A 19917-nucleotide genomic window follows, 5' to 3' on the forward strand; every position below is an offset into this window, starting at 1 on the left:
CAGAAAAACAATTGAGAAAACACGGGTAGGGTAAGCGGTGTTTGAAGAACACGTTTAACTGCCAATGGTGGAAGAGATGGTCTAGGTTTAGACATCATTCCTTTGTCATTGCAAAGTTATAAGGACACAGACACAGGGAGCTCATTTTCTTGGAAGTGTGTGACGTCGAAAAGGTTTTTTTTGGAAAATTAAGGGGCAACAAGCTAGATCCTTGTCATTAAACATCTCAGAGAGGCAGGGAGTGATGGGTGCAACACTGGTGACCGATCCGTTGCAAAAACAAACGAGTCCATCATCGGCCATATTTTACTTGAAGCTGCGAAGGAAACAAATCTTCCATTTTGTGCGTTTAAAATTACCAATTAGTTCATTCAAAATAATGACTGACCTTACCGACCCTTAAACGACATGCCTGACAGATATTTAGATGGAAAAAAAATGATGGACCAGACACATTAAGTCTTGCACAATGGACGTCATCTTCTTCTGCACAGACCTTTTTGATCTGCAGCTGTAGTTGTGGTCGCGTTGCCTCTGGGCAAGACTCGAGCTGCATCGACGCATCACGCAGCACGGAGTGCAATCGGGCGAGCCGCTGCCTCTCAGCCTCAAGCCTCATGCGCTCCTTGGGAGGAAGAAGATGAAATTCCAGAAGGACAAGAGAGAAGCTTCAGGGGCAAAGAAGGAAATAAAATACCAGAGTTAGATCAATAATGGAGCATCTCTTAGCCTTCTTCAATCCCCTCTGCAATCAATCTAAGGCTCATGGAGGGGTTTAGATTTATAACACATTCAAAACAAGGAGGTTCGAAGATGAATGATAAATCAACTGTATGGTATCCTTCGCAAAGACTACGTGAGCATGGCCAATTTCCAAATTTTTGCACCAACTAGTGCTGAGATAAGGATGGCAAAACACCCAGGATGACACTTGCTAAGAAACTGCTTCAGGAGCAGCTTTTGAAGTTTGGTGCATTGGGTCGGATGTATACAGTGTCTATAGAAAGTCTCCACCCCTTCCACATTTTCACCTTTTATTGCCTTATAGCCTGGAATCAAATTGCATTAAATCAGAATTTTCCACCTTTATTTACACATCGTAACCCACACCACAACATACAAATTTCAGAAAATTAATTAAAATACAAAACTAGAATATCTTGGTTGGATAAGTGTCCACTCCGTGAGTTAATACTTTGTGGAAGCACCTTTGACATAAATTACACCTGTGAGTCTGTTGAGATAGGTCTCTACCAACTTTGAACACCTTGATTGGGCAATATTTGTGCATTCTTCTGCACAAAACTGTTCAGGTTCAGTTAAGCTGCATGCGGAACGTTTATGGACAGCAATCTTCAAGTCAATGCCACAGATTTTCGATTGGATTTAGGTTGTGGCTCTGACTGGGACACTCAAGGACATTTATCTTTTTGTTCCTCAGCCACTCCAGTTGAGCTATGGCTGCATGCTTCGGACGATTGTCATGGTGAAAGGTAAACTTCCGTCCAAATTTCAGCTTTCTTGCGGAGGGCAGCAGGTTTTCCTTGAGGATTTTTCTGTATTTTGCTCCATCCATTTTCCCTTCTATCCCAACAAGTGCCCCAGTCCCTGCTGATGAGAAGCATCCCCATAACATGATGCTGCCACCACCATGCTTCACAGTAGAGATGGTGTTCTTTGGGTGATGTGCTGTATTGGGTATGTGCCAAACGTAACGTCAAAAAGTTCCATCTTGGTTTCGTCAGACCACAAAACCTTTTGCAACATGGCTTCAGAATCTCTGGAGTGTTTGTTTTGCATACCTTAAATGGGACTCATGGTAGGCTTTTTTGAGTAGTGGCTTCCTTCTTGTACAGGCCAGACTTGCGGAGTACTTGGGATATTGTTGTCACATGCACACTCTGACCAGTCTTTGCCATAAAGGCCTGTAGCTCTTTCATAGTTGCCATTGGCCTCTTGGTGGCCTCTCTGATTAGTCTCCTCCTTGCTTGGTCATCCAGTTTGGAGGGATGGCCTGATCTAGGCAGGATCTTGGTGGTACCATACACCTTTCATTTCTTAATGATTGTCTTGACTATGCTCCAAGGGATATTCATGTCTTTGATATATTTTTATACCCAACCCCTGATCTGTCCCTTTCCACAACTTTATCCCGGAGATATTTTGAAAGCTCCTTGGTGCTCATGGTTGATTCTTTGCTGTGAAATGCACTACCCAACAGAAGAAACCTCCAGGAAGAGCTGATTTTATTCTGAAATAATCAGTCACTATAATTAAACACAAGTGGAGGTTGATTGTTACATCTGAGTTAATTCACAATTGCTATTATAAGGTGGGTGGACACTTATAAAACCAAGATATTCTTCTCATTTTTAATTTTTAATTAATGTTCTGAAATTTGTAGAATTTGTTTTTCACTTGGAAAATGTGGGTTATGATGTGTAAATGAAGGTGGAGAAAGTTTGATTTAAGGCAATTTAATTCCAGACTCTAAGGAAACAAAAGGTGAAAATTTTGAAAGGGGGTGTAGACTTTCTATAGGCACTGTTTGTAAATATATATATATATATATGTCGGGGGCCATGGGGGGCCATGGGGGGCACACCACGTGACACAGGGCACCTGAGAAATATATATTTAATTGTGTCTTTCTTTTGCTTGCTTCAAAAAAAACTAGATTCAATGCAAAACATGTTGTTTCACGGCTCGGTCAAATCCAACCTTGCAGACGTTTTTTCACCATCTTCTAAGGAAGAAAGTTATGGGAATAGTTGTAAGTTAACCTCGAACAGGGGATGATGTAAGATGTATCCTTTGATTTGTTCCTTTGATTTGTATGTGTTTTACTGCCAAATGTAAACCCCATTTAACTTTATTATGGGAACGCATCCTTGGGCCTTGGAAAGCCCAACTCGTTTGGAAATAGAGCCTGAGAAATATCTTCCTCTTTGTGTCTTCAAAGGCCCTCTCTTGTCTGAGGTCATAATTAGCGCAGCGTTTTTTCTGTTATTTCATGTATATAACAAATTGTATTTTGCTGAGTTTTTAGTGTAGCTTGGACTTGCAGGTCCTGTGTGACAGGGCCCTGCGATTTCAAGGCGTGCTCCACAATATTGTGTTTGCTCGATTTTTCATTAAGCCTCATTTGCTGCTTCAAGGTGCCTCTTCTTGAGTTCCAAAGGGGGGGCCAACCCGTCATCTGGTGTCAGGAGTGGGATTCATCCAGGTGCATGTCGAGGGGGGCCACGCTCCTCAGGTCGGGGAGAGGCAAAAAAGCCAGCGCTGGCACCATTTGGGCTGAGGTAAGCATATTTGCATACCTAAAATTAAAGCCTCTTTCCTTCCCTTTGGATGTATGGGAACCTTGTCGACTGTACCTGAGCATGTATCTCGAACCAAATTGAAGCAGAGAACCAGTGGATTGATGAATCGAGCAAGGAGGGCGCCCTAGGTTAGGAGGGATAGCCCTAGAGGGATAGCCCTCAGGTCCCCGGCGTGGGAGTAGGTAACTAGACCCCGGCGTGGGAAGAAGACTAGCCCAGGCGTGGGTGGATAAGGATAAGACTATGGATAAGGATAAGGATAGGTCATAGGTATTGACTAGACCCCCGGCGAGGGCTTGGATAAGTAAGTTAAGCTACGCACTGGATGTGTGTATCTGATAAATCCCCACCCCTAAGGCCTTCTTTGTCCTGTTCCAGGATCTAAGGCATGCACATCCAGTATGTTTTTACCTAAAGGTAGGGGGTTCTGCCAATATATGCTACAGGCAGCAGGAATTAGCTCTTTCTGGACAAGAGATGAGGTTAGATCTGGAGAAATAAAACAGAGAGGATTATAATGTACGAGGTGTGTGGAATCCAGCTGTGAACACGCGAGCCGAGACGTGCAGGCAGGTTGCCGGGGCAACGGGGTAGCTGCCTCGCGGGGAACCTCGAGGTGGGAGGGAATCAGACGGGAATGCGGATATCCCGTGCGGTGCACAGCAGGGGACGCATTCGCGTGCGTGAACAATGCGAGTGATGAGGTGGCTTGAAGTGATGTGTTGGAGTGAGCACATGTATGTTGTGTGCTGAGTGGAAGCGGTGCTGCATTGTCGAGCATGCTTCCAAGGAAGACTTTGGGGATGCTAGAGTTGGAAGCGTTTCTGTTTTGTATCTCAAGGGAGATATCGGTGATTTCTTATATGTGGAAATAGGAAATGTTTATGTGATTTTTGGAGAAGGATAAATTAAACTGGGAGGAGAGCGCAGGTACCAGATAGGAGGAAGGCAGGAGAAGTGCTGAGCCTTCAAGGGCAGAGGACAAAGCAGATAAAGCACAGGAAGAAAGAAATCCAGGTAGAAACCAACAGGTGAGCCTGAAGGGGATGGATAGGCTCACAGCAAGGGGCCAGGAAAGTTCACAGGTAGGTAGGATTGGAGTGTGCATGAATTTATACTGTATTGTATGGAGAATGAAGTGTCAGTCACATGGTATGTGTGTATAAGGGAATGAATGATCTGTCATTACAGCGTGTATTTGTGTTTATTGTGTGTGTGTCATTGATGTGTGTCATTGACGTGTGATTGACTGACAAGGGGTTCCCTACATCGCCTGCAGGCGTTAGGCAATGCGGATGGATGTGTGTCATTGATGTGTGATTGACAGTTGACAAGGGGTTCCCTACATCGCCCACAGGAGTTAGGCAATCCGGAGGAGTACCAGCCACTTGTGAATTGTATATATGTATTGGATGAGTATGCATTTTGAGTCAGAGGTCAAGGGTGAGATATCCTGTTGTTGCGACCTGACCACATTGGGTATGATGGAATGATAATATATGTTGTGAAGGTGAAAATTGATTAAGTACATTTGGGAAGAAATAAAAGGTATCAGTTTAGATTTTGAGATGCCATGTGGGACTCAGTCTGCTGGGGAAAATTGGCAGGGAATAATGAGTATTTTATGGAGAGCATGTGTAGACAGGGCTTTAAAACAAGTGTTCAATTACATCCCCACATTAACGGCTCTCCAGATATAGCAAGGGAGAATGGGAGTAAAAGTCAAAGATGATAGGCTGTCAACCGACTGGGTGTTTATTCAACGGCAGGTAGGGGCTTGTATTTGGCCGACTTGGGATTGCAGAATGCGTTGAATAAAGGGAGATACTTAAGGACGGGAGCTCTGAGCTCTCTCGGTCGTTCTCCAGATCGGAGGAAACGGTTTCGTGAAAGGGGTTACACTTGATGGGCCGACCTATGGGCAGGAACATGGAATTTGTACAGAATGCAGGCGATAACCCACCTGTGTCTATCTCTGTGTGTGTGTGTCCGTATTTGTCTGGCTTTCTGGCTGTCCATGGAGTCATGTCTCTGAACACTGATTTTGAGGGAGTTGCGGGTGTGCCATGGAGTTCAGGTGCACCTGCGGTGGTTGGAAGGTGGTGGTGGAGCGGGTGCGAGGATGCACGCTTGGATTAAAACATGTATTTAATTATCTGAGGATGTGTGCCGAGGTGCAGTGTGGATCAATTAAGGGAGAGGGCACTTCGACTTTGTACATCCGTGGACTTTGCCATGCGTGTGAAAGCGCAAGTCGATGATAATAATGTCTTGTCCAGCACAATATTTTCGCAGCTATGGAATGTGCTCGAATTCCATGTTGGTGCAATGCGAGTGTGATTCCTGCCATGCATGCCGCGAGAGATATGTTGTTTGTGATGGGACTGTGGCGAAAAGTTGGATAGCAACGTGTAGAATATAAGATGCGTCGGTACATTTGTGTTGATCGATGCGCCGAAAAAGAAGTTGGAGGCGCGTGATGGAGTTGCAGGTGTGGACCAAAGCGGTGTCCACGGTGTCTACTGGGGGTCGAATGTCACTCCCTCAGTGTCTGCAGACTTGTCGTTCTGCAGTGTCGAAAGACAGGTTCGATTGTCGGTCTGTCTGCTTGATTTTCGGGTCTCACTCTGAGTATATGGTATATACTCTGAGTATATGGTCGTTTTCTGTTTTGTGCTTTAATGGTGGTTGATTTGACTTCCCTGAAAGGGGGACAATAAATATTTGGTGTTAGCTGTTGCCATTTCGGTTCATCAAATGTTTGCAGCTGTAATGTGGAGCCAGTCTGTCTGTCCGACTGGGTGTGTCTGACTGCGTCTGCAGATATGGATCAAGGAGGAGCAGTGTCTGCGGTGTCTGTTATGGTGTCGAATGTCATTCACTGTGTCTGCTGACGTGTCGTGTGACTATGATGACTCTATGATGTGTGAGTGTGACTATGATGGTGTGTCCTGGCGGGAAGAATCGTGGCAGCCTACAGATTTGAATGGAATGGCCTCTGTGAGACCATCCTGTTAGTACGTTTGGGGTTCGTCTGTCTGTCTGTCTGTGTCTGTCTGTGAATGGAAACTCAGAAAATTGGACTGGACTTCGACAGAAGGCAGGTGGGTGGTCACCTGCTGTGAATTGTGGTGGAACATTTGTGATGTCCCCTAATACGAGGGGACGAATTGGTTTGTAAATGTGTTGTGCAGGTACTTTCTCTGTAGGTAGCCAAATTCTACCTGGGGTAAGTCCAGGTGGAGAGGGGAGTTGTCTCTGATGCCTTGCTCCACGGGGCAGTACTATTGTTGTCAAGTCTCATGTAATCTTGGTTAACGTATATCTACGGACGAGCTGCACTTTATTTTAGTAAGTGACTGGGAAGGTTTGTTTTAAAAGTGCCAGTGGATTTGTTTAGAGTTATGGAGGTCACAGCTCGCTGGAACCTCTTTGTTTATGTTTGGCTATTGGGCATGTTTAAATTTAACAGAGTGGTGGAGTTTTGTGGAAATATGAATCCAATGTTTGATGTATACTGTGTCGGTGTGCTCTGAGTTTGAAGGAAGATGATGCGATTATTTCAGATTTATCATAGTTAAGTTTGAGGAAGTTGATTTGAAGCCAGGATTTTATTTCAGTGATGCAGTCCGTCAGGATAGAGGGGAGCACTGGAGGATTTGTGTCTGTCAGAGGTAGGATTTGAACCAAGAAAGGGCGGTGCCGGTAATGTTAAAGGTGCGATTCCAGGGAGGGCTAATTGAGAGCTTTGAAGTGATTTACATCGGAATGCATCTCTTGGAGGACTCCCGCTGTTCAAGGGAGGAAAGGTGTGAAATAGTGACGTCATCCTCGCTGGAAATGTGGTGGGGAATGGGATGGCAGGATTGACGAGAGAGTCACAGTGGGTGAGAAAATTGACCAACATGAGAATTCGTTTTATTTCAATAAATAGATCAGGTTATTTCTTTTTATTATTTGTTTATTGGGCAGCTATTGGGCCAGAGGCTAAAACAGGTGTCTGCAACAGGTGCATGGGATGCTAAGAGAGGTATTAGAGGACATTGGATTGACTTTAAGGTGAAATGAGAATTGAACAGGTGGATTAGGAAAATGGGTTCGTTAAAATAATCGTGGCATCTGTGGGATGCAACAATTTTGTGCCAGAATAGTGTATGGGGAACCGTCATCTGGGAAGCGTCGTTAAATGGCAGTAGGTTTAGACAGGTATTGAAAGGGTTCGTGCAATGTCATTTTGGGGCACCACTCGACACAAGTGGTAGAGAGCTGAAGTGAATTCTGCCAATATGGTGCAATAGGGTGACAATTGATTTTTATTGGAAAACTATTTGTTTGCAGTCTTGGTTCGTACGTAAGCTGGCAAAGTGATTATGCCAGTCTGAGGGAGTTTGTGTCCTTTGGATGGGAGCTGGAGCCTTGTAGGGTTGGGGCTTGTGGCTTGCCATTGTCTGTCTGCCAGTTATAGGAAAGTCGGATCAGATGAATTATTTGTCAATGACAAGTGAATCTGCAGGATTTGCTGAGAAAAGGGAGAAGGTTGGAAAAAGTGAATGGTAAAGGCAGGAAATAAAAGAAAGTGGTTGGTTATGGACTGTTGTTTTTGTGATAAGAAGGTGATGCAAGGGTTGGCTTGCCCTGGGGGGACCAATGAATGTAAAGTTGTAAATTTCGTTTAATAACGTTGCGTTAGATTGCCACAGGTAGGTTTACCCCAATCGAAGAGGTGATTGGGTGCTGGCGCAGATTGGATCATAGCTCTGCAGACCAGGTGAACAGAACTCCATCAGGTATGTTGGGCAATTGAATTATTACTCGTAAGGGGAGGTGATAGGGCAATTTCCCCTAGGAAGATGTGTAAATAAATGTTTACTCTACATGGTTGACTCTAGGTTCTAGAACCGAGGACAAAGCGCAGGGAAAGGAAATATTTTTCCAGTGGATTATACTGGTGCGAAATTCGCTTGAATATGATAAGGGAGAGGTTATCAAAGGAAGAATACCAGTTGATGTATTTTGATATTTAACTACCAGCTGCTAATAACGTGAATTATGGTATGAATGAATGAATGAATGAATGAGTGGATAATATGTTTACAAATATGTGTTTACAAAATGATGGTTGCACATAGGAAGACAACAGAGCAGGATGGAGAAAATGTAGTGAGTTTCTCCATTGACTGATCATAATTGGGGGGGCTAGGAATTTGATCATGGTGTGTGTGAGAAAATGTTTCAGAGGATGGACCCCATCCGCCGCTACCACCGAGATGTTTCTTTCGCTACATGGGAAGGATCCAAAGGCCATCGGCGAACCGGCCAACTCTATCGTCTCATGGCGCTGATGCGTGGGATTCTGATGACGATTATGATTTTAGTTCACTTCATTGGGATTGGGATTCTTTTACCCGTGATTTAAGTAGTGTAGGTTCCTTTAAGAGCTATTGCTATTATGCAAGTAGTGAGGAGCGGATGGCAAACAAATATCTGGGATATCCGGGAGAACCACCTTCACCACCACTTACACCACCACCTACACCACCTGTAGTAAGCAATTTGGGGTCGTTTCAGCTTAAGGCACCCGACACTATGAATACTGACGTTGATGCAGGCTATGAGGAGATGGAGATTTGTGACTATGAGGAGATGGAGATTTGTGATGATGGATGTGCCACCCTCTCTCCCACAGAACAATCACATGTGCCAGGCTTGATGGCATTGGACGTGGATTGTTTGCCCTGATTCGCGAGGACCGCACCTGCATAAGGGGGGCCCCTCACCAGGCCGGCGACTGGGTCGCACCCACGCTGGAGGAAGGGGGGCTCGGAACCCGGCCGGGCGGCAGCTATCTCCTAACCAGGCGTCCTCGTCGCGAATTATGGCTGGCAATTTATGTGTTAATGTCGGACGGCCACAATTAGGGGCCGGTATCCCTTCCTGAGCATGCGTGACGCTTTGGCGCACCTGGCATGTGACTGGGGGGAGATGCTGACCCCCTGGGGTAATACGTTGTCTTTCCGAAGAGTTGTCGTAAAGACAAAAGGGAGAAACATGTCGGGGGCCATGGGGGGCCATGGGGGGCACACCACGTGACACAGGGCACCTGAGAAATATATATTTAATTGTGTCTTTCTTTTGCTTGCTTCAAAAAAAACTAGATTCAATGCAAAACATGTTGTTTCACGGCTCGGTCAAATCCAACCTTGCAGACGTTTTTTCACCATCTTCTAAGGAAGAAAGTTATGGGAATAGTTGTAAGTTAACCTCGAACAGGGGATGATGTAAGATGTATCCTTTGATTTGTTCCTTTGATTTGCACGTGTTTTACTGCCAAATGTAAACCCCATTGAACTTTATTATGGGAACACATCCTTGGGCCTTGGAAAGCCCAACTCGTTTGGAATTATAGCCTGAGAAATATCTTCCTCTTTGTGTCTTCAAAGGCCCTCTCTTGTCTGAGGTCATAATTAGCGCAGCGTTTTTTCTGTTATTTCATGTATACAACAAATTGTATTTTGCTGAGTTTTTACTGTGGCTTGGACTTGCAGGTCCTGTGTGACAGGGCCCTGCGATTTCAAGGCGTGCTCCACAATATTGTGTTTGCTCGATTTTTCATTAAACCTCATTTGCTGCTTCAAGGTGCCTCTTCTTGAGTTCCAAAGGGGGGGCCAACCCGTCATATATATAAATATATACTGTAGACTTTCTAAAAGCACTGTATGTATGTCTATGTACATATATATGCATATATATACGTACACACATATATACAGTCACTTGAAAAAGTAGGTACACCCCATGTAAAGTTTTGACTTGTTCAACATATTTCAACATACAGCTACTTGATCTTGATTTCAACAATATTGATAGATAAAGGTGATATAATATAACAAATATCATGAAACATTTACATTTTGTAGTCCATTGTATAATTTAAATAAACATAAATGCAAATTTCGCATGTGGAAAAAGTAAGTACACCCCTACATTTATCACTACTTCAAATACCTAAAATTAGAATCAGGTGCCCCAGCTCAGGTGCAAATGATTAGAACATCGTTAGAGAGGATCTTGGAGGAACCTGTCTTATTTAAACCTCAGACATTTAGTTTGGTTTGCTCTTTGTTGTTGAAGTGTGCTGCGTCACCATGCCTAGATCAAAAGAGCTCCCTGAGGCCTTCAGACAGAAGGTTATAGATGCCTACGAGACTGGGAAGGGATTTAAAAAGATCTCCAAACAATTTGAAATTGATCATTCGACTGACCGGAAGATCATCTACAAGTGGAGAAGATTCCAAACAACTGCCAACTTGTTCAGGCCAGGCCGCCCCAGCAAGTTCAGCCCGAGAGCAGACGGAAAGATGCTGAAAGAAGTCTCTAAGAACCCCAGAATGTCATCACGAGACCTACAGGTAACTCTTGCCACTGTTGATGTCAAAGTGCACGAGTCTACCATTAGAAAGAGGCTGCACAAATTTGATCTACATGGGAGGTGTGCCAGGAGGAAACCTTTGCTGTCCAGAAAGAACATCAGGGCAAGACTAAAGTTTGCCAATGAACACCGAGGCAAAGACCAGCACTTCTGGAACAATGTGCTCTGGACAGATGAGTCAAAGGTAGAGCTATTTGGCCACAGTACCAGAAGACATGTTTGGCAAAAACCAAAGACAGAATTTGACCACAAGAACCTGATACCAACTGTAAAGCATGGTGGTGTAAATATTATGGTTTAGCGCAGCTTTGCTGCATCAGGGCCTGGGCAGCTCACCATCATAGAATCCACTATGAATTCTTCATTGTACCAGAGGGTGCTTGAGGACAATGTGAGGCCATCTGTCGGAGAGTTGAAGCTCAACCGAAGGTGGACCTTGCAACATGAAAACGACCGTAAACATACCAATAAATCCACCAAGGAATGGCTGAAAAGAAAGAAATGGAGGGTTCTGGAATGGCCAAGTCAAAGCCCGGATCTAAATCCCATCGAGATGTTGTGGGGGATTTGAAACGAGCTGTGCATGCAAGAAGCCCCTCAAACACCGCACAGCTGAAAGAATTCTGCATGGAGGAGTTGGCAAAAATTTCTCCCAGTCGATGTCAGAGGCTGGTAGACAGTTATAAGAAATGCCTACTTGAGGTTGTTTCTGCCAAAGGGGGCAATACCACCTATAAGAGCCAAGGGTGTACTTACTTTTTCCACATGCGAAATTTGCATTTACGTTTATTTAAATTATACAATGGACTACAAAATGTAAATGTTTCATGATATTTGTTATATTATATCACCTTTATCTATCAATATTGTTGAAATGAAGATCAAATAGCTGTATGTTGAAATATGTTGAAAAAGTCAAAACTTTACATAGGGTGTACTTACTTTTTCACGTGACTGTATGCACTGCCTTCGGAAATATTCACACCCTTTGACCTTTTTCAAATTTTGTTGGTACAGCCTGAATTTAAAATGGAAAAATTGCAATTTTTTTGTCACCAATCGACACATAACACCCCATAATGTAAAAGTTGAATTTTTTATAAATACAATTTTTTACAGAATAATTAAAAATGAAAAGCTGATATGTCGTCAGTCAAGAGGTATTCAAACCCGTTGATATGACACTCAAATTGAGCTCAGGTGCATCCAATTTCCTTTGATCACCCTTGAAATGTTTATACAACTTGATTGGAGTCCACCTGCAGCCAATTATTTTGATTGAGCATTATTTACAAAAGAAACACACCTTTCTATATATAAGGTCCCACAGTTGAGAGTGCATGTCAGAGCAGAAACTCCACCATGAAGTCCAAGGAACTGTCCGTATAAGTCCAAGAAAGAATTGTGAGGAGGTAGAGATCTTGGGAAGGGTACAAATTGTATAAAACAATTTCTGGAGTGTTGAAAGTTCCCAAGAGCACAGTGAGCTCCATCATTAGGAAATGGAAAGATTATGGAACTTCCCAGACTGTTCCTAGAGCTGGCTGTCTGACCAAACTGAGCAACCGGGTAAGAAGGACCTTGGACAGGGAGGTGACCAAGAAACCAATGACCATTCTGACAGAAACACAGAGTTCCTTGGCTGAGATGGGAGAAGCTGCCGGAAGGACAACAGTCTCTGCAGCATTTCACCAATCTCGGTTTCATAGGAGAGTGGCCAGACGGAAGCCACTCCTGAGAAAAACGCACAGGACAGCACGCCTGGAGTTTGCAAAAAGACACATGGAAGACACACAAACTAAGAGGCAAAAGATTCTGTGATATGATGAAATGACAATTGAACTCTTTGGACTGAATGAAAAGTGCTATGTTTGGTAGAAACAGAGCACAGCTCATCACCCATCTAACACCATGCCTACCATGAAGCATGGTAATAGCAGCATCATGCTATAGGGATGCTTTGCAGCGGCAGGGACTGGGAGACTTGTAAGAATAGAGGGAACAATGAATGGGGCCGAATACAGGCAAATTATTGAGGAGAACCTGCTTCAGAGCGCAAAAGACCTTAGATTGCGGTGAAAATTTACATTCCAACAAGACAATGACCCCAAGCATACAGCCAAAGCAACAATGGAATGGGTTCAGAAGAAGAATGTAAAAGTCCTTGAGTGGTCCACCCAAAGCCTAGACTTGAATCCCATTGAGAATCTGTGGAAAGACTTGAATATTTCTGTTCACTGACGCTCCCCATCCAACTTGACAGAGCTTGAGCAAATCTGCAAGGAGAATGGGACAACCTCTCCAAATCCAGATGTGCAAAGCTGATACAAACATACCCAAGAAGACTTGAAGCTGTAATCTCTGCTTCCACGAAGTATTGACTTATGGGATTGAATACTTGTGTAAATTTGATACTTCTGCATTTCATGTTCAATAAATTTGTACTAAAGTTTTCACTTTGTCATTATGGGGTATTTCGTGTGGATCGGTGACAAAAAAAAAATCACAACTGTGTCCGAAGGAAGCGGTTCAGTTTGGCATTTTAAATATGATATCGGCAAAGCCTAGAAACGAACGAAACCCATTAGAATTACCCTTTAGAACAATTTATAATTACCCTTTAGAAACCTTAATAAACCTTTAGAACCATTTAGAACCCTTTATAATTAAACACGGTGGCTTTGAAAGGTTCTTCTTCGTCATTTTTTTTTTTTGAGAGACGGTTGGCCATCGCCAAATGATGAAGCAGCTTCACCACTCAAAAATTTAAAATGTAATCCTTTTTAAATTCGGGCTGTAACGCAACAAAATGTGAAAAAGTCACGAGGTGTGAATACTTTCTGAAGGCACTGTATATTGTTGTGGCATACAGGATATACAGGATTCGAACTTGGGAACCCAATACCACCAGCTATGTGCATGTTTCGGAGCACTAAACAGCAAATCCATTTGAGCCTTTTTATGTACGGTGTCGTTGAACCATCGCGAACCGCCGAACCACTTTGCTGGAGCACCTTGTCCTTTCGCTGCTGTAGGCGGGCGAGCATGGCACGGAGCTTTCGGGCAACGGCCTCCTCCTCTTGCAGCTTTGCCGCCTCGGTCTCACTCTCTCCACAAAGTAACGCTCTCTCCAACTCCAGCTTCATGTTCAGGGTTCAAAATTGATCACGTGATGTGTTGATTACAAAGAGTCAAAAACATTCAAACACCTTGACAAAAACTCAAGTAAGAAGGGTCGTGAATTTCCAACTCTTTCTTTTGTTGCGCTAACCAAACAGGTTCCAGAATTTTACTGCAATGGAGCAAACATGGAAGTCACCGACAACTCAAAAATTGACCTGTGGTGGAAATATCGCCACCTTTGGTGGTAGCCGGTATTACAAATCGAGTTGTGATCAATAAAATTTCTTTTAAAAATGACAAAAATTATAAAGTGCATTTCCAAGTACCTTAGCACATTGCCAACCAAAGGTGGGTCGGGAAAGGTACTCCTGCCCAGAGGGGCACTCGTGTAAATTATAATCGAGCATAGTAATGTCAAATTAACTTACTTCTTGAGTAGTTTCCTCCAGCTGGCTGTCAATGTCCATTATTTTTTGTCGAAGTCCTTCAGCATCCACAGTCTTCTCGATCTCCTGCTCACTTCCCCTTGCCTTCCAGGTAGAATCTTGAATTTTACTATCTGCAGACTCTAATTGAGGCTGAGGTTAAAAAAAAAAGCAATCATGTTTTAAACCAAGGTTAAAAAAACAAAAAACAAACCCTAACCATCATGACGTTCGAGGAAAAGGAGGATGAGTATAAGGTTGATGATAATGAGGAAAAAAAATAGATTACTGAAAACAGTGTTTAAAGACTGCCGGAATGCTATAGAGATTATTTTACATCGTGAGTAGGGGTCGAAGACAGCTTAAATATGAGGAATAAAATGGGGATAAGGATAAGAGAAGACGGAAGAAATTAAAGTGCAAGGAGTGTACGGATGTTTGCAGGGAGGAAAGAGTAAAAACAATGTGGGGAGATATGAATTTATACAGGAATTTATATTGTTATGGTTTCTGGAGCAAGGCGTTAAATGTTTAGTCTCGGTGTGCATGGTGTCCCAAATTTTTGAGGAATAATTTTTCCATTATTTAATTTTCATTTGTTTAATTTTTTCCCCCCAATCACCTGTATTTAATTTTTTCGCAATTTTCTTTTTTCCATTTTCAATTGTTTTAATATTTCAAATATTTAATTATTTGATGTATAAGTTTTTGGTTTTTTTTCAACTTTTTCCCCAATTCTCTTCTTCTTCTTTTTTTTTTACAATTTTCAATCATTTAACTATATATTTTTAAAATATTTTCAATAATTTAATTTAGTAATTATACCATTAGAGCAATATACCGTTTGTGCGTTGTTTTGACCTGGCATGATTTTGTTTCTCTATAATTTTATTATAAAAGCGTTTATATGTATGACCTTTCATGAATGCTTCAAATAAAGGGTAACACATATTCCGCTGTGTGTACTTTTTTTGTTTTCTGTTCAGGATCATGGGAAAAAAAATGTTTAAATAGTTTTTCCCGTGATCCTGAAAAGAAACAAGAATGACCACACTGTGGTCACAACCTGCGACAAGATCCTGCAACGGCCCAAATGTAAAACGCACATTTAAAGCAAACTTAAAAGATGAATGGCAACATTGGGAAACATACATTTAATGCGCTATTAAAAATTAACTCAGCAGCTATTATCCATGTCACCTACCCCACTGTTATATCAAAACGAGCTGATTTGTCATACGGTCACGGATTGCAATTAACACCAACACAGACCTTCCACAGAGCAGACAGAGGAGAAGCAGAATGGGATGGTTGTTGGTGGGAAGAAGGGGTTGGGAGGGGGTCTCTACAAAGATCCATGTGCGTCCTTCCCTTAAGTTAAATACAAATGTTAATATGCATTTCAGATTGCCAAATGCATAAATAGAATGAAACATTAAATTATAACTCACCAAGGGTGATGGAGACATGTTGGCTAAAGGGGACCCTGCCCTGGAGGAGGGTGAACTGCTGACAGGTCCATGTTTGGACATATCCTTTCCTTTTCCAGCAATAATGGCCAATATATTATCCAGCCGTTCTTGCTCCTGAGCAAGGACCCAGAGAAGTACAATTAGACATTTCACTGATGTTTCAATTGCCAATAAAGATGAGCCCGAGGTGCATGTTTATATATATATATGAGGATGCTGATAGGATAAAGGTCAGTTCATCATGCTCTGTCTACAGCGTTGACATAAACCTCCTCAAATTAGTAGACGAGACAACCTGCTTAACGTCCATCTGAGGGACGGCGCGAAGTAACATTCCTGCGAAGTAACATCTGACCTGCGAAGTAACATTCCAACAGTTTATAATCGGGCCAAGAATCAAACCCAGACTATACAGTTCAAAGTTAAATGCGTTACCTCTGCACCGTCCTATCAGAAGTACAAATAGGTAATAGAAATAGAAAAAAGAACTCAGCAATAGATGAAATAACCGTTTAAGTCTTCAAAACTTTGAGGCAGGTGAAATCTCACCAGCCGATGCATCTCTTGCTCATGAATTCTCTCCTCGCGCTGTCGGCGATGGTATTCCTTTAGCTTGTCCTCGTCACCTCCAAGTTCTGTGATGCTTCCACTTCGAACGCGCAACCCGATACCCAAAGGTCCAAAGCTTCCAGAATCGCAAGACTCCTCGTGAACAGCCCATCGCCTGGCAGTGCTTGGACTCAGTGACCCAGCACGAGGCCTATTCAATGCCAAATGCCCTTCAGTTACACTTGTCGCAGGAGAAAGACCTTTATGACCGACTGGAGTGGCGTTACGATTACCCCGTGGTTGTGGTCTCGGTGGACGGGAATCCAAAGGTCGTCCATTGGCAGTCATTTGTAAACCATTAGGTGATCGAGGTGACTTGTCGTCTTCAGGTGGCATTCCAAGAACAGGTGGCAAAGAAAGTGAGGGGCGGAGTAGTGAGCGAGGAAGTGATGGTGGTAGAAAGACTGCAGTAGAAGGTCTGGAAGTCCCTGCTGAAGCTGCTGTAGTTTCTGAATTGATAAATTCACAACCTTTGCTTCGAGGAGCTGGTGTCGGAGTAATATGACATACATTTCCGGGTAACCGTGGGCTTGATGGAACATTCGACGATTGCCTTGCTGACATCGGTGTTGGACTTGGAGGACTTTTTGAGTTACTTCTGCCCCCTTTGGAAACGTCTGCCGCTGAGCCGGAGAGTTCCCCAATGCGCAGTACCAGAAGAGAATCATCGGTCTTAGCCTTGACTCCGACTGCACTCTTGCAAGGCTCTTTGTTTCCCATCTCGAAGAAGGCTATGGGCTCATGGTTGCTCACCTGTAGTTCCCCGTTGACCTTCACCAGTGGAGGAGTGACAAAGCTCGAAGAACGAGAAGGAATTGGGGGAACGAATGCGTTAAGTGACGGCGAAATGTTCGAAATTGAGGCTGAAGCCTGGGTTGTGGCTGTGCTGGGTGAAGAAGCAGCAGGGGAAGTCGACCCTCGAGAAGAGTCACATGAAATGGAGGCCATGAAATCCGAAACATCACGATCAATTGAGCAAGCCATGGCCAACCTCCTTGCCTGCACTTCACTAGCTGGATCATCCTGCCCCGCAGCACCTTTATCTGTGAACAGAACAGACAGAATGGAGACCATAGTGGCTAATGAAGGCGAAAAAACAAAATTTAAAACAGCTGTCCACCACCATCTCTTATCTTCCCCCATCCAAAACCTTGACCTTTTCTACCCCCGCTAATTCACCCCAGATCCACTTTTTTGAAATACCGACTTCTTTCCTGGAAGTCCTTGCAGTGTCCATGTGTTTGTTTACTCTCCCACCCCCCTCCCTTCCCACGCCTCCTCCTCCCAAGGCCTCTCTCTCCCACAAATCTCCCGATGTCCCTGCTCTCCATCTTGTTCTCCCGTTCCCTTTATCATATGTTTTATGTTTTGTTTGTCAGTTTGTCTTTTTGTGATCAATGTTAGCTCTTACACGAGCCTCGATCTTGTATACAAAAAAAAATAATTAACAGAGCTGAATATGATGGCATGTTAGCTCACGACACCCATGTCCTGCATTGTAAAAATAGATGATAATATGGGGGCTACTCAAAAGAATGTTTCCTATTATGATTTCTTCATAATATTTTTTATGTCTCCAAAAGCATCTCAAACTTTACACTCACGTGCGTCGATCACAGAACATCTGGTCATCTATCAACAATAGAAAGTTGCCAAATAATGTAGACTCACATTGAGATGAAGTCTTCAAGATGAATTGTGACATGAAAATAGCAAAAAATATATTTTATTCCAATTGATTTGTTTCTTTATTCAAGTATTTTGCTGTGATTTTATCAAAATTCATGTAAAAGCATATTTTTCTCAATGAGAGAGTGTACATTCACTGTTTGTACCGGCTATCAGTTTTTTTAACCATCATTAATGACAAAAAGAGTCATTACTTTTGTGGTAACTTTCAAAGGAAGAAGAGATCAAAAAAGAAGAAGAAGAAAAGGTCTCCCACCCCCCTCCCTTCCCACGCCTCCTCCTCCCAAGGCCTCTCCCTCCCACAAATCTCCAGATGTCCCTGCTCTCCATCTTGTTCTCCCGTTCCCTTTATCATATGTTTTATGTTTTGTTTGTCAGTTTGTCTTTTTGTGATCAATGTTAGCTCTTACACGAGCTTGTTTACAAATCTTGTATACAGACCTTGTATACAAAAAAAATAAATTAACAGAGCTGAATATGATGGCATGTTAGCTCACGACACCCATGTACTGCATTGTAAAAATAGATGATAATATGAGGGCTACTCCAAAGAATGTTTCTTTGGATCTTGACTTCCGTTTCCGGTCTTGCTGGCGAGGGTTCGTTTATTCGCAGCTCTACACGCTCTCCATCGAAATCGAAGTTAAGTAATTGTTCCCATTTGTATTTTCGTTATAACTGTATTTATTTTATGGTGTATGTACGTATATTGTCCCGACGAAGATTTTCGGTGCAAATCTTTCATACCTGTATTGAAAATCGTGTTAATTCGTGTCGTGTCTTGAGGCCTTGTACAGTGTGCACTGTACAACCTTGAGGCTTTGTTTTTCTCTCAGCGGTCCGTCGTTTGTGATCCAATAACTTTCGTTCTCTGTTTTCCCAGTCTTTTCACCCATAGCCTACTTCCTTATGTAAATCTCAACTCAAGAAAAAAAAAAAAAAAAAACCTTCTCTGTGCTCATTCGTTTATTCATTCTTATTCGTTCGTTCGTTCTTCGACCACGTGTTTCTCCCCCATTTCCCCAGATAGATTGTCAAATTTCAACTCGTTATTTTATCGTCCATGCGATATTGTTTGATTATAGTTAGTTTTGGTTTGAATTTCCTGTAACTCGTAATTAATTAATCGTGTTCTGCTCCTCGTGTGTGGCCTTGTAGTTGTACCCCCATCGGTGTTTGTTAACTTAAGCGTGTTTTGCTTGGCTCTTAGTTTTTCCCTCTACCCCGAACATAATACTCTGTCTAACGTTCTAAATCCCCACCCCCCCCCCCCCCCACCCCAAAAAAAAAACATCCAAAAAAAACAACCAAAAACATTTATTTTCCTTTCTCCACGTGTACTGTTGTCTCATCCTGTATTTTCTGTCCAGGTGTGCTGTTCGCCCCGCCCCCATTATCTCCTTGCCATCCACCGTTTGCCCTGTTCACGTGACTCGTGGTGGTCCCTCTCGGCTCTCCCCCCGTTGGTATTTTGTGCATATAAGATTGTTCACAGTTCTGTTTAAATATTATTTAAATATGTTTAACCTTTCCCCTTCTGTGTTTTATTCATGGTATATTACAACAAGCTGTTTTTCTTCCTATTTAAAAGGCTTTTCTCAATTTCCTCTCCAACTCATTCCACCTCTCCAATTCTCCCTCCTCCCCCCTCCTCCTCCAAGCTGCCTCCTCCCCACTTCGTCTCCCTTCTATCTCATACCTCCACCCCCCCAAACCTTCTACTTTCCTCTGCCCTCCCCCTCAAACAACCCCTCACTGTGCCTCATCCCTTCACCATCAAACCTTTCATCCTCCTCATCCTTCCCTTTCTTGGAACTCTTCTGCAATATCTGACACACTATCAACTG

At 43.0% G+C, this 19917-nt stretch overlaps 1 protein-coding gene across 1 annotated transcript in view; it reads right to left on the bottom strand.

Annotated features, from left to right (window-relative positions):
* The window catches only part of LOC137430953 (pleckstrin homology-like domain family B member 1), an 84396-nt gene that overhangs the window by 21117 nt on the left and 43362 nt on the right, over positions 1 to 19917 (bottom strand). The window contains exons 6-10 of the mRNA XM_068121742.2: positions 16322 to 17424; positions 15752 to 15886; positions 14304 to 14453; positions 13767 to 13892; positions 497 to 625 (exon numbers count right to left, since the gene is read on the bottom strand). Of these exons, the coding sequence (XP_067977843.2) occupies positions 497 to 625; positions 13767 to 13892; positions 14304 to 14453; positions 15752 to 15886; positions 16322 to 17424 (1643 nt within the window). The remainder of the gene's footprint in view (positions 1 to 496; positions 626 to 13766; positions 13893 to 14303; positions 14454 to 15751; positions 15887 to 16321; positions 17425 to 19917) is intronic.

Source organism: Myxine glutinosa, chromosome 7 (genome assembly GCF_964187855.1).
Source record: "Myxine glutinosa chromosome 7, kmMyxGlut1.1, whole genome shotgun sequence".
In the NCBI taxonomy this organism is placed as follows: domain Eukaryota; kingdom Metazoa; phylum Chordata; class Myxini; order Myxiniformes; family Myxinidae; genus Myxine; species Myxine glutinosa.